The sequence below is a fragment of the Phyllopteryx taeniolatus genome, chromosome 11 (genome assembly GCF_024500385.1).
Source record: "Phyllopteryx taeniolatus isolate TA_2022b chromosome 11, UOR_Ptae_1.2, whole genome shotgun sequence".
NCBI classification, from domain to species: domain Eukaryota; kingdom Metazoa; phylum Chordata; class Actinopteri; order Syngnathiformes; family Syngnathidae; genus Phyllopteryx; species Phyllopteryx taeniolatus.
Genome location: NC_084512.1, coordinates 21196079 through 21211364, shown reverse-complemented (window position 1 = coordinate 21211364; position 15286 = coordinate 21196079). Strand labels below are relative to the sequence as shown.

General features: G+C 42.0%; 1 protein-coding gene across 39 annotated transcripts in view; it reads left to right on the top strand.

Moving 5' to 3' along the window:
• Positions 1-15286, top strand: part of LOC133485932 (ankyrin-3-like) — a 124813-nt gene that overhangs the window by 82451 nt on the left and 27076 nt on the right. For 17 of the 39 annotated variants that reach the window (XM_061790342.1, XM_061790343.1, XM_061790366.1 and 14 more), the window contains 7 exons: positions 4660-4783; positions 5519-5530; positions 9209-9311; positions 10650-10759; positions 11701-11733; positions 13516-13740; positions 13822-13976. In XM_061790342.1, coding sequence (XP_061646326.1) covers positions 4660-4783; positions 5519-5530; positions 9209-9311; positions 10650-10759; positions 11701-11733; positions 13516-13740; positions 13822-13976 — 762 coding nt within the window. Of the gene's footprint in view, positions 1-2893; positions 3504-3581; positions 4254-4659; positions 4784-5518; positions 5531-9208; positions 9312-10649; positions 10760-11700; positions 11734-13515; positions 13741-13821; positions 13977-15286 lie in introns of those variants that run through there. The other 22 variants (XM_061790365.1, XM_061790338.1, XM_061790352.1 and 19 more) reach the window with 10 other exon arrangements.

The following is a 15286-nucleotide window of genomic DNA, read 5'->3' as shown; positions in this document are numbered from 1 at the left end:
TGTGTGGTTCTACTAATTCTTGTTTCAAAACCCGACTTTTCTCTTCATGATACTCACACCAGGATAAGTTGTGCTGATTTGAGCAGGAGTGAACAAAAGTATTGGGACACTTACAATTATGGGAAGCTATAATAAAAGGAAATACTTAGTGGTACCTTGACTTATGAGTGATCCACATTACTGTATTTAGTTTTATTATTATTTAGTTATTTTAGTTGTTTTTTCTTTTCAATTGGTGGTGCAAGCTTTGGATACGCCGCTGCTTATGGGAATTGTGTATTGTACTTGAAAAAAAAAAAAGTTTCATACACAATAACTGTTATGGTTAGTTTAAGCATTTAATTCAGTAATTCTTTCATGTGCCAATAGAGGGAGCCTTCATACCACACCACACTTTGAGAATCACTGTACTTGTACGAGGCCTACTATGTGTGTGTGTGTGACTGTTCGGCTTAATTACCCCTCATAAAACCAGTTGATTTTAATTAATTTTACGATGCAATGCTATTTTTCGTGATTAAAAATGTGTTTGCCCCAAAAATTGTGGTGTTTTGGGGGGGCTGTCTGGAACAGATGAATGGCTTTTCAATTTATTTCAGTGTGGAAAATTGATTTCATATAGTAAATTAAGCTACAAGCTTGGTCCACAGAACAAAATAATCTCGTAAGTCAAGGTACCGCTGTGTAGTTTGAAGTTGCTACGTTTCTACAAGATTGTGGAGTGTCTGGGCTGTTAGATAGGCTTGATGTTCGGGTTCCGTGCTTTTTTCTTCCAAAGCAAACTCACCTAAGCTTAGGTTACTTTGTGAAGTGGGACACAGTCATGCAGGGACAGGAAACGGCTTTGCCCAAACTGTTCCGACAAAGCTGGAAGCATCCAATGCAAGGCGCTAAATCAATTAATTCACAAAGATGTGTGTCCTAATACTTTTGTCCGTAGGGCGTACTAACATTATCATTCCAGAAAACTACAAACATGCCTTTTTGATGTTGGTTTTGCTTCCGACGTGAGCTTTCGCTGGGTTATTTTGGAGTTCCATTCCTCTCCTTGCAAACTGACAGCATTGATGCTATTTTCCACTAAAAGCTCATTTGTTATTTTTAACACCACCTCGCCGTTCTCCACTTTTGAGAGGAGAGTTGAAGAGGCCTACGAATCTTGTATTATCTCATCTAATTAGAGATGTCATAAAGTGCCGCGAAGCTACCCAAATATCAACAACCACGACAAGAAGCTCTCCGGAGCTTTGTTTCCAACCGCAACACGCTTGTAAAATGGATGAGCTGCTTCATGGACGTGTTGCCTTGACAACTTTTGTGTGCCTGGAGTTACACTTTGTGTGCCAACTGATAGGTCACTCAACAGGTATGATCCAGCACTGGATGGAAGCTCCCTCGTAGGAGAGTTTCCAGCACGATTCACAGGTGGTGTTCTCGTGTAAAGAAAGAGAGAGTGGATGTAAAGAGTCTCTAATCCTATATAGAGGTGGCAAATCTTGTTATGCTGCAGGGTGGTCAGGGTGTGTGTGTAGAAGGGGATGATGGGAATCATCAAAAGACAATTTCAAGAACTATTTATATGAAAAGCAGTAAAAACAGTAGTTGCGCTGCTGAGCTTCTTGATGACGTATTCTCGCACAGCTTCGTAAACTAGTTCATTGCACGCCCTTCCTAACCTGGAGATGTTATACAGTAATCCCCAACTATTAGCAAGGCGGGGATAAGGATAAGGAGAGATTGATAATTGCTTATAGATGCCACAAGATAGCAGCCAAGTGCTATTTTTGTCAAAATGCAACTCCTCAACTTATTTTAACGTATTGTTCCTTGGCCCCAAGATACCAGAAGATGGTGTGTAAACTGTGGTCAAATGGAACTCCTCAATTCACTAAAACATAGTTCCTTGGCATCAAGATGCCACAGGTTGCCGCCAAGGCTTTTATTTGTTTTGGCCTGAGCAGAAAAAAAACGGCAAAACGGTGAGTTTTTCAGCAAACAACGGAGGACCAGTTTCCCCCGAAACTGGTGAATTTGCGAATGCCAAACTGCAACTATGTAGAAGTTCACTGTACAGTGGTGCCTTGACTTCTCTATTTTAATTAATTCCAATTCATAACTATTCATCAATAATTAACAATTAAGAAATAATTCCTCTTTCCCTATTGAAATGAATGGAAATGCCATTAATCAGTTACGCCCCCCCCCCCCCCCCCATAAAACACCAACAAAAATGTCAAGCGTTTGAACAGCGCTCTACAGTATTTACTTTATATAAAACAAAACATACAAAAATAAAATAATTGAATAGAATGTAAAAAATTAAACAGTTTGTGCAACATGATTAATTAATTGTGTGGCTCTTTCTGGTGTCCACCAGGCAGCCTTATAATACAGACATACGGATATACACAAAGAAGACGGTCGCAACTACTCAGTAATATTGTTTTTTTTTCACCGAGAATAAATAATATAACCATGTGAATATGATATTTTCTGTTTACATGTGTTGGTGCACCATTTGTGTTCAAATATCCATTGTTTGAAACGTTATAACAACGCAACACTGATGATATGAACTAATGAACTTTCCTCCACTTTCCTCAAACGAATAGACTTCAGATGTAAAACAACATGCAAAAGAAAACTCTGCTGTCTGCAAATTCTGTAGTGCTGAAATCCTTGAGGCGTGAGGGGAGGGTGGGGGTGGGGGGGGACAAGCTTTAGCTGACATCTCAAAATAAAACAATCACAGGTAAGCTGATGTTAACTGTAAGTAATACCAGCAAATCTAATTTTAGACCCCACTGTGCACGTTTAGGTCACAAAATGCTGCAGTCTCTTATGTTCCTTAAATGCAACCAAACTCTTCTTTAAATCTTCACTTTTAATACATACAAGGATGTTTTTTTGCAAGAATTTAGCTGGAAAACATTGTGTGTTTTGTGCTTTGAAAGAGTTACAGACATCATTTTGTGGGTCTTGTCTAGGTCCCGGTGAGTTCTGGAACTCGTTTAAGTCGTAACGCACTCCGTGCATAGTTGAAATGACTTGTTGTGCATCCCAAGTTGCACAGTTGGACTCTTGGGCAAAGTTTGCAACAAGTGGACTTACTCAAATTGCTTTCAATTGGCTTCCTCCGTGTGTGGTCAGACCTCCCCCACCATCGAAGAAGAAACAATGGCAGTTGGTGCTTGTTTATGGAGGACCACTTTCTCCTTCTTGGTGCGTCAGAAAAGGCGTTTGCGGGAGAAGAGTGCCGCCTCTTGAAAGCCAACGAGATGATCTTTCTTAAGGGAATTAACTCTGGACTTTGCAGACGTCAGATGTCACCGGACTTGACGCTTCTCTCCTCTCTGCTAGTGCACCGAGAGAGCAACTTTTTTTGTGTTTTGTTCGGAAGTTATCAAGTAGATTTGATTGCGTAGACGCAGTTTCATTTGAGATGTAAAAGGAGTCGTTAATTCTAAATTTAAAAAAAGGAGTTATGGCAGCGTTAGACAAAGGTAAGTCACTCGAAATTAGATGACGGATTCAATGTAAACATATCGTGACATTATTCCACCGTTACTTGAAATCGGTGAGTAAATGTTACGTTTTAATGTTGCATAATATTTGAAGAAAATGAACAACAATGACGAAATAGAATTCGAAAAAAAAACCCGCTTCTGTGAACGTGAAAGTGGGTTGTCAAGTAACACAATGGCGGACAGTGACAACAGGAAGTAAAAGTTCTCAAAATAAAAGCACAACGTTCGTCGCTGAATACTGTACCATACTAAACTTTGGCATACACGTCTCGCGTTATTTCACATGTGGTGACAATCGTGACTTCATTTTTCTGGACGTCATCCAAACCATCCCAACAACTACACTTGTGTCGACTCAAACGGTCAAAATGACCACAATAGTAACTTAAATTGACTTGAATTTGCAAAAAAGCGGCGACGAATTTAGAGCCTGAACATACATTCGTGGTATAAAAAAAAAAAAAAAAAAAAAAAGTGTTTGGGGTTTTATTGTGAAAGGTGAATCCGGAAGCGCGTCGAGTGGGGCTTTTGTGGAACTCGAGTGCGATTGTAGTGCGGCACCGGCAAAGGCGAGAGGGGAGGGGCTGCGGTGAAGGAGCACTGTGTTTGCGGGGCTGTGCGGTGCACACGAGCATCTTCCAGGCATGAGGGAGAAAGCCAAGCACGGTCGCCGCGCCGCCCGCTTCGTGGAGCGGCGTGTCATCGTCCACCGGTCCGCCGATCGAGGTGCGGTGCGGTGCGGTGTGGTGGGGTGGGGTGGTTCCTCACTTTTCTGCCCATTCTGTCATTTGTGCCTTCAGGCTTTTGGTGGCTTTGCTGTCAGGGAGAGAGAAGAAGAGTGACTATGGATATACTTAAATGGATGTATTTTACATTTTTTATGTTTTAATGAGTCCTGTCTATTGCATGTTCTTGTAGATGCTTTAGTGTCACACAAGAAAAAAGTTGTAGTGGTCTCTGCAGGTGCATTCTGCTTATAATTGGGGCAGATGAATGTCCCAAGGCCTCCTGCCTAATTAAAATCTTACAAGGGACTACTTTTGCTGCCGCACTTTTTTTTTTTTTTTAAATTAAATTAAATTAATAATTATTATTATTTTTACAATTCGTGATGCTATCTGTCCCTTACCAGGTGAGGATGCCATGACCTGCGACACGGACAAGTACCTGCGGCCCCAGGACCTCAAAGAGCTGGGGGATGACTCTCTCCCTCAGGAGGGCTACATGGGCTTCAGCATCGGACCCCGCTCGGCTAGGTAAACGTCTGTCATTTGTTTTGATGAAGATGCTCATGGAAACAAAAAAGCATTACACTGCTTGATGCATACATCAGATGTATGACACCTGGTGAAACAGTGTACACTGTACACTCTCTGCTAGAAAGTTGCAATCTAATGATCAAGGGACAGATAAAATGATTCAGCATTTTTCAAACGTGGGGTTACAAAGTTGCCCCAATTAGAGAAATAAACGCGCTGAATATTGGAGCTCGGATAGGCCCTGTGGACTGCTACGCGGACCTGAATCCAGGGGAAACGCTGCAGTGAAAAACACACTGTATCAATGTCAATATATTGACATACTGTGGATGGTCCGGGAAAAAAAACAAAAATTGGGCCTTTTTGTCTTTTTTGAAAGAGAGGAAAAATTAGCTTATTGCAAAGTGTATACCCCACTTTAGGGTAAATACTATTTTGAATACAGCCATTGTATGTGATCCTATCAGATTATGCAGGTGTTCCGAGACTTTAGTATATTACAATATAGTCATATGAAACTTCCTGATAACTGTATCATGAGATCTGTTGTTTCTGATGCAACTGAATAGATTTTCCAATGTGTATTAGAACTTTAGTTTTACTCTCTGTAGCTTTCTGTGTATGACTTCCACACTGCAACCACACAAATTTGGGTTTCTGAAGACTAAAAGTGAGACTTTGCTTGATGCTCTCCTTTGTTTTCTTTTCCTTGCACCTCATCTCTCGCTCTAGCCCTAGAATCAGGTAAGATAAGAGTAGTATTGTAGGAATCTTTAGTTCATCCGCTGGCACCCTGCCCTAAACTCACACCCCATAAATCCCCTTAACGCCAACTGAGACCTTCCCTCTGTGTCCCACAGTGTTTGTTTGCGGTAGTTTTGTCCCTGTGTTGCAGTGTTGTGATCACATTATTTCCCTCATCTGTTTGCCTGAGTCATCATATGTGCTGGAAGAATTTTGCAATGCAGGCTCTGCTACATTATGTTTACCTGAGCCTTCTTCAGTTTTGATTTTTGTGCACTAATGCCGTAACTTTGACGTGGCTTTTCTTTGAAGCGGCAACTTCCAGGGATCAGGCACACAAGTTAGGGGCAGGAATCCGTAGTTGTTACTTTAAGGAGACAAATTATGCATTTCATTCAGTTCACAGGTGTCTTAAAATACCCCAAGGACCAACCGTTTGGGATGTGGGTGTTTCTGCATGATAGTGTTTAAGAGCATGCAGTCTGGTGACTGGACTTTGGCTGTGGCTTGAAAGTGGCTCTGGATGTTCACCCTGGTTTGTTGTGTCATGGGTGGAGAAACTTGGTTTGGTAGTGGTTATTATGTCAATTAGCATCACTGTTATGTAACAGTGGGGCGGAAGTGCAGAGTAGCTCGCTCATGGACAACATTTTCAGAAATGGGCAGATGATAAAAAAAAAAAAAAGGCTATTTAAAACTCATTCAGTGCCAGCCTTCCCAGTTCACATGGATATTTGACTTTTAAAGCAGTCAATGGCAATGAATGTGTTTCACACTTGAGGGCCCTCGATGGCCAAAACGCAAAATCTCCTATCTGAAAATTTTACCTTTTTGAGAAGGCTATTTGTCAAGGTGAAATCCCCCAATCAGAAAATACTGCAAATGGGAGGTTTTGCGTTTCGGACAGCGCTATTAAACAGGCAGTTGAGAAGTCAGTTTTCCATAATATATCCCCTTTAAGCTACCAATGCACCATATGTGACAATAGTTCAGCTCCATATATGTTAGAATATGTGAAAAAAAAAAAGTCATTCACTGACCAAACTGTCCACAGCATGCCAAGAAATGTCTCAATGCCATCTTCTACTTACACATTTCGTCTAATATGAACTCCAAAGCTTGTTCCCCCAAGTATGAGAGTCCGTTCTTGGGAACTTTCATACTGAGAAGTGTTTAACTTGTCACAGGCATATTCTTCTTTGCTGGTTTTAATGCAAGTTAGTCGTGTTGATTGCTGAGCACACTCGTTTGCGACCAATCAGTTGTAAGTCGATGTGGAAGCTGTTGGACTGTATCTACTGTCTCTTAGTGGCTTAGCGACAGTGTAGCAGGCTACCTAAAGCCCTTTTCCAATCTCATTAACTCTCCTCTCGGCCCCGCGGAGCTGGATTTATATTATCGTAATGTCGAAATCGATGGCCTTTCTCTGCCCTTTCTTTTTCGACTCTGACACTACCTATGTTTCGCTAGACATACTGTAATATGGTGTCGCGACTGGTGTAATGGTGTCTGTAAGAGAAACAGAGGGGACCTTGGGAAAGACAGCCAAGCTGTAAACAAAGTCGTATGTTGCAGGGGCCGTAAATCAGTGGAGATGCCCTGGCAGTCATCAGGAGGATTCTGGATGTTTTGTCAATAATCGGCAAAGTTGTGAATGTAACTCATAGTATCAAGTAATCTGGATAATGTGCTGTGCAGCTTCAAGAAAGGATGGCAGGCAGCTTGATCTCCGGAAAGACGAATGGAGCAGTGTTGAAAGAAGACGGAAGGAGAGGAGGATGAACTAGCTGAGAGGGATGAAAAAGTGCTAAGGGAAAAGTAGCTGAATGAAAGGACTATCATTCTGTAGAAAGAAAGGCATGGAGGAGAGAGAGAGAGAGAGAGAGACAGGTGATGTGACATTCTGGATACAGACTGAAACATTGCATAACGAACACCGGGGAAGCGACTAGAAAGGAAGGACGACCCTTTGAACGGATGTTGGCTTGGGAGACTTCCAATTGGGAATTGCCACTGAGTCCATTTAGGCTGCGCAGAGTTGCTCGGTAACGCGGTGGTGAATAAAAAGGCCTTCTCTTTGTGCCAAACTGCGCCCCAGCTCGACACGCTGAGCTCCGCATTTTCCTCCCTCCAAACCCCCGTCACAAACGGGCAGCTTAGTTGTTTGTCTTTTAGGACACATGAAACTCTCTACAGTCTTAATGATGAGCCAAAGATCACATATTAGTGGTGCGGACAGACTCAAAAAGACTTTAGATTTTAGCCTGAGATACTCCACAAAATAGCCAGGGCAAAACACAAATCGGCATTCTGTGTGGAGTCAAGTCGTGTAAAGAAAACAGACTAATACTCATCAGGCATATACAGGGTGTTGCCCAAAAATGTGATATCATTTGCAATATGATCCATCCATTTCCATCCATTTTCTGAGCCGCTTCTCCTCACTAGGGTCGCGGGGGTGCTGGAGCCTATCCCAGCTGTCATCGGGCAGGAGGCGGGGTACACCCTGAACTGGTTGCCAGCCAATCGCAGGGCACATAGGAACAAACAACCATTCGCACTCACAGTCATGCCTACGGGCAATTTAGAGTCTCCAATTCATGCATGTTTTTGGGATGTGGGAGGAAACCGGAGTGCCCGGAGAAAACCCACGCAGGCACGGGGAGAACATGCAAACTCCACACAGGCGGGGACGGGGATTGAACCCCGCACCTCAGAACTGTGAGGCTGACGCTCTAACCAGTCGGCCACCGTGCCGCCCATTTGCAATATGATATCACAAAAATTAAATAGGCTTCATGTTGTAAAACAACAGACTTATTCCTCAACATTCCAACTACATATTCAAACGGATATAGATTTTATAACCTGTTTCACAAAGCTAAAAAAAATGTTCAGTATTCACACTGTAACATAACATAACATAACACGTTTTCCCTCAAGCTTTTCAATCCGCTTTTCTGCAGTTGGTGAAGTTTTAGTGAAGTTCCTCCAACACTCCTCTTGGATGGTGTTTGAGCATATTCTAACACCCCAAATGACTTTTTATCACAAGTGGATGTCTTTCTTCATCTTGAAAAAAAGAGAAAAAAGTAAAACATTAAACTTAAGATCTTAAAATTTGAGATCATTTGTGTCAGAATTGTTATTAGACTATGATGTAAATATTTTTGAAACACCCTATACAGTGTTAATTTACGAGTGCTCCAACTGCAGATGCACGTTCAGCTGTTTCTCGAACGGTAAAAACAGTCAAACATGCACATACAAAATGACAACACTCACAAGGAGCCGCCCCAACACACGAATGTTACAGTTTGCACTGGAATTAGTAGAAACCACAGAAGCTGGCCTACTTTTTTATTTTTAGTTTTTTTCTGTGCAAAACCAAACTGATCTTACTCTAGCAGCAGCAGTAGTGGTGGTAGTAGTTGTGATCGTAGTAGTAGTAATATTTCCATCCCCGAATAATCTGCTTCTCCAGAATCACATCCTCCTTTCCGCCTCCTAATTTTCTACTCTGGACACTCTCTCTAGTTAGATTAAAAACAAAAACATGTTCCCTGGAGGTTGCATGAAGTAACATAATTCCTTGCTTTTTTTTGTCCTGTATCATGTTGCCCTGCCGCCCGTCGCTTGTCGTTGCCCCGCGACGCTGGCTTGCGTGGTAACATTTAGCCTCCGCTCCTTCAGTTCGGATAGGTCCAGCACCCTCAACCGCAGCTCCTTCGCCCGGGACAGCATGATGATCGAGGAGATCCTGGCCCCCACCAAGGACACGGTAAGGCACGCCGCCATCTCAAAGTCCCCCCTCACACCTTTCTGTGCTGAACAAGGACATAAAAGTGCCAATACAATGCTTGCCAAAGTGTTCAGAATGTATATGTAGCATCTAGAATTTGAAGTTTACCTCAAAAATTACCTAATAGGAGCGCACCCCCCTCCTCCTTTCTCTTATTTTCTCATGGAAAATCTCAGCTCACACTACAGGGATCCCCGCCTGTCTGATCATTGTTTTGGTGGTCAAGAGCTAAACCAGAAACTGTAACCTGTCGTATTATAAACGGCAGCTGTAATGTAGCCTACTAGTTCAGTGACGACATCACCCAAGAACCCAAACTATACACGGCTAAAATAGGCACTCAAATTGATTTAAAAGCTAAATGAACACATTTACGTGAGTTCAACTATTTTTCTTTAGTAGAGGTCCACTCACATCTGATACATTTAAGTGTCATTACGTATGGTTTAATTGTAATAACGTCTCATCCTCACTACAAACTAAACATCATAAATTGTGATTAAGCGCAACTCTTGACTGTTTCCTCTTCCCGAAGCTTCAGAGTATCTCTAAAGACATTTCCTACCTGGTCGACCCACTAAATAAGGTATTAAAAAAAAAGAGACCTCTGACATCCATTCTCTGCTCACCCATGCTTGTTTTTATGTCACACACATTATCATGTGAATCAATTAGAATATTGTTGAAAACTATTTAGTTGAGTCGTTCAATTAAAAGAGTGAAACTCATCTAGATTCACTGCACACAAAGTGAAATATTTGATGATTTTTTTGAAAAACAGCTCATGAAAAGCATCTCAAGGAATGAGATTATTGAATAAGAAACATCAAAATAATTAATATGGAAACTAGGTGGGACTTGGCCTTCCTATGCCTATTTGTTTAATAAATATACAGTGAACCCCAGATGTTTGCGGGGGATCGGGACCGGGCCGGACCACGGATAGCGGAAATCCGCAGACAATTGTATATATTGTATATTTTTGTATGTCCATGTATTTTTTTTAACTCAAACAAATTCTTGAATAAGCGGAGCTGAACCATAGGTAAACCGTTTTGGGGTTGGTTACGCCCAAAAAAGGAAAAAAATGAAGAAAAATGAAAAAAAAAGAAAATCTGCAAATAGGTGAATCCACAGGTGCTGAACCGCAAGTATGCGTGGGTCCATTGTATATGATATATGGGCGTGACTTCTTTTAATTGAACTACTGAAAGTAACTTTGCCACGATATTTATAATTCATTGCCATGTACCTATACCATCACATCCTTCAGCTTGCACCTCTCTTCTCTCTTCACCCGCCTCTTTCTATTTCCAGCACCTGTCAGTGACGAGGGAATACAACTCAGAGTGTGTGCGGCGCTACAGCTGGACCCCAGATACCGTGGACCACGGCCACAACATCGCGTCCAGCCCCATCCACTCTGGGTAAGAATGTCAAGAGGGCATGCGGATATGTTTATAAGCGTGTGTAAACATGTTCCGTGATTGCATATACAGCTCCACATACGGCAAGGCCGGGTAGTCAGCAGAGATCTGCAGCGCTGGTGCAGGATTTTTATGTTGTGCTACGGTTGGTCGGAGCAAAACTTTGATGAGCAAAACACGTCTGTGGAGGTCTGCACACAGGACTGCCAGTCCTCCATATTGACATGGATATTTGAATTCAACAGCCATTAATGGCAGTGAATGAGTTCATATATTTAGGAATCAGCATCTCTGGTATCATGTTTTGTTTTTGTCACATTTGTTGTTCGATAAATATTGATTGTGAACTCCTCCAGATTATGGATGTGGCACAGTTGTGTGCCGTTATGTTGTTTTTTGGATAGTGATGACGCTTTCTCTAATTGCGACATGATAGTGGTGGCATTAAGAAGTGTAATAGGTCGATATGTCTCTACTGACGCCCCAGCTACCAAATGCACAACCAACAACTGGTGGTGTCAAGAGCTCGGAACTTACCGTAGTTTCTCACTAACCTACGCTAATATAAAACAATGTGATTCAAAGCAGTAAGTATGGCAGTCAGTGACCATGCCTTCTTGTGTCACGTGACGACACATTAGTCATTAGTCGCTTGCAACTTTGAAATCCAGGTAAACTAAGGAACCTCAGTAATTTTTTATATGAATGATACTTTGGTTCTTTTTTGTGCAAACTTAAACAACACATTATTTCCCTTAATGTGATCCTACATTATTTTGTTAAAACTCCCAGTCAGTGTGTTCTGTTTTCCGTCCCGATGTAGTGTGTAATGTTTGTGTTTTGTCGCCATAGATACCGACAGCGATTGTCAACCTTGATACTAAAACTAGGTTTCGGGGGTTTGCCTCCTCCTGCATTGTCTCCATGTGTTTATTTTACAGCTTCTCCTCCCCGCTCCCTCAGTATGACTCCAGGTGAAGACTGTAATGCGTGACTCCCCCTCTCCCCCTCAGCGATGCCACTCACTCATTCACCACTGCCTCCCCTTATCTTTTTCCCGACGTACCCTTTTTTTCTCCCACCCCTTAATGTGTGCTAGTGTCATCCGTGTGGTCTGGTGTTTCATTTGCATTGCCTAGAGATAGTACAAGTGTGTCATCTTTGTGTTATTGATGTGCCACCTTTCTCTTACAGAGTACATGAATAACCTTATACTGCATTTACAGAAAACTCACACTCACTCACACTTACAAGAAGAATATATACAGTGATCCTCCGCTTCAGACCCACTCACAAATGGTAAAAACCGGTGATATAGAGAGACCATTAAATTTGTTTTAATAAATTTTTGATAGTTTAAAATACCCCTTGCACACATTTTAAACACATTTAAGCACACTTTTTTAAAGTCCCATTGTTAACGTAGTTTTATATATATATATATATATATATATATATACACACACACACAAACTGCAAGGATAAAATGTTTTAAAAATACTGTATGTATGAAATATTAATGGGATAAAAAATCAAAAACATTTGTTTCATTGTTCCAGCCTTAAAATACCGCTCCCACACACTGTAATCACATTGAAACGTATTTATAAATGTAAACACAAGAACTCAAGAAACAAAAAATCTGCAATATAGCGGGGGATTACAGTGCTGTACTCACTTTTCCAGGTGTCCGACATTTTACTGACGGGATGTACACAACTCACAAAAAGTGGAATATTTGGCTATTGGGTAAAATTTCAGGGTGAATCTAAAATGCACTAGAACCTTTACAGGTTAACTTAATTTGACCTTCTGTAACTTTTGAATGTACATGTCCAACTGTTCAAAGTTAAGGTACTCTTTTTTTTTACTGTTCTTTAACAAGGAGGTGAACAGCAACATTTATAAAAGGTTTTTGATCCACGAATGGACCAATACATTTCCTGGTTCAATTAGAATTGGTATTTAAACAGTCCTCTTCATCATGCTCTTGACATTTTGACAACACCAACCACTGACCAACAGTACCTCGGTTTTTTTTCAAATTGAATTTTTGAAAGAGAAGTGACTTCGAGTGTCATCAGCAGGTTGCTACAGAGAGACTGGAAGAGTCACAGAAAGGCAGAGAAGTTGACGTTCTTAGAAATGTAATAAAAACAAACACCTGTTGTGAATTTTACCATTCAGCTCTTTGTTGGAAAATAGCAAGTTGTGCAAAAAAGTACTGAAACATTGAACAGTTGGAAATTTATTCCATTGAAATTATTTTTTTTAAGTCAAATTGGGTTCACCTGTAAAGGTCGTTTTAGATTCATCCTGAAATATCACACAGAAGTAAAATATTCCAAACTTGTTGTTAGTGGTGTATCACCTTTTATCTACATTAACCCTGTTGGTGAAACATCTGTGCAGGTGTGTAATATTTGATCACTGACTGCTGCTTCAGAGGATCTGAAACGCTGGCACCAATCTCACCTTTTACCTCCAAACTAAACTAAACCCCATCGCTGTTTAGTTTTCCCCTCAATTGGAGGCATTTCATGTGAGCCAGCTCTCGGAACTCAAAGCACCTTTCTTTGTCGTGTCTCTGGTGCTTTCTCTATTATTTTCCTCTCTCTTTTCCGTTCCGTGTTTGGGTGTCCAGTGATCACAGCATGGGGATCGTCCTGCTCACTTTTTTTGTCCATGGCTTCTGTCCATCTTGGCCTCGGCCTCTTCTTCCTCACCCCTCACATCTCTTCTCTTTTCTCACACAGGTTCCTGGTCAGCTTCATGGTGGACGCCCGCGGTGGGTCCATGAGGGGCAGCCGTCATAACGGCATGCGCATCATCATCCCACCCAGGAAGTGCACGGCGCCCACGCGTATCACCTGTCGCCTGGCCAAGAGGCATAAACTCGCCTACCCGCCACCCATGGTGGAAGGGGAGGGCCTGGTCAGCAGACTGGTGGAGGTCGGCCCGGCTGGGGCGCAGTTTCTTGGGTAAGTTTGAAAAATTATGACTCAAGGAAAGCAGTCTAGTGGCACTGTTACTGACCTCTTTGATCCCGTGCTTTCTTTCAGTCCCGTGATTGTCGAGATTCCTCATTTCGGCTCCATGCGGGGAAAGGAGCGGGAACTGATCGTGTTGAGGAGCGACAACGGCGACACGTGGCGAGAGCACCAGTTCGATTCCACTCCGGAGGAACTCACGGAGCTGGTCACCGGGATGGATGAAGGTGAAGAAGCGGTTGTGTAATCTTGTATGACCATTCAATGTGTTGAAATAAACTGATCCACTCTGCAGAAATTGTCCTGAATGACCAGAGACATTTTTGATAACTAAAAATACAACATACAGGACATTATGTCATGCATTCTCTTATGCAAGTAGTTGAAAACATTATATGGGGTCCTCGGTTTATTAGGCTCACAACATTAAAATTTACAAACGGGTTAGCATAACGGCTTATGAAAACATGTAGGGCTGTCACTATTGAATCTTTTTAGAATCGATTCTCCTATTGATTTTTTATCAAATAGTCAAATAATAATCGCCCCTCCTACTATTACAAAAAAACAAACAAAAAATATATATTATAATTTAATAATTACTAAATATTTTTTGTTACTAACATGCATTTTATTCTTATTTATGAGGGATGGACTTAACCCTTAAACTGCATGTGTTGGTACTGAGTGTATGGTACAAATTTGATATGCAGAATTTGAGTCAGCAAAATGTTAAATGCTAAACAGTTAGCAATCACGATTAGCATTAGCACGCTAGCAATTACCATTTTAGGTTAAAAAAAAAAAAGCTAACTACCATTCAGCTCACTCATACTTATCAAATGTATATTAGGCATCTAACAGTGTCTTAGAAATCACTTACAGACGCTCCTTTGTCCTTTCCCCCCCCCCACTGCCCTAAATACAAGGTCACGCTGCAACAGAAGGCATGGTCATTTACCACGCTACTTAGTTTTTTTTAATTTGCTTGTTTTATATTTACAGCCTACATGTTTTTTGTACCCTTATTTACTGTAATTCTGACTTTAGTACTGCAACTGTGGTGTACACTAACGTAGCAGTTAAGTCATAACTACAGTAAATATTCATAAGAACAACCATCCATCCATCCATCCATTCTCTACCGCTTATCCGGGTCGGGTCGCGGGGGCAGTAGCTTCAGCAGGGACGCCCAGACTACCCTCTCCCCAGCCACTTCATCCAGCTCTTCCGGGGGGATCCCGAGGCGTTCCCAGGCCAGCCGAAGGATGTAGTCTCTCCAGCGCGTCCTGGGTCGTCCCCGGGGTCTCCTCCCGGTGGGACATGCCCGGAACACCTCACCAGGGAGGCGTCCGGGAGGCATCCGAATCAGATGCCCCAGCCACCTCATCTGGCTCCTCTCAATGCGGAGGAGTAGCGGCTCTACTCTGAGATCCTCCCGGATGACCGAGCTTCTCACCCTATCTCTAAGGGAGAGCCCGGACACCCTGCGGAGGAAACTCATTTCGGCCGCTTGTATCCGGGATCTTGTTCTTTC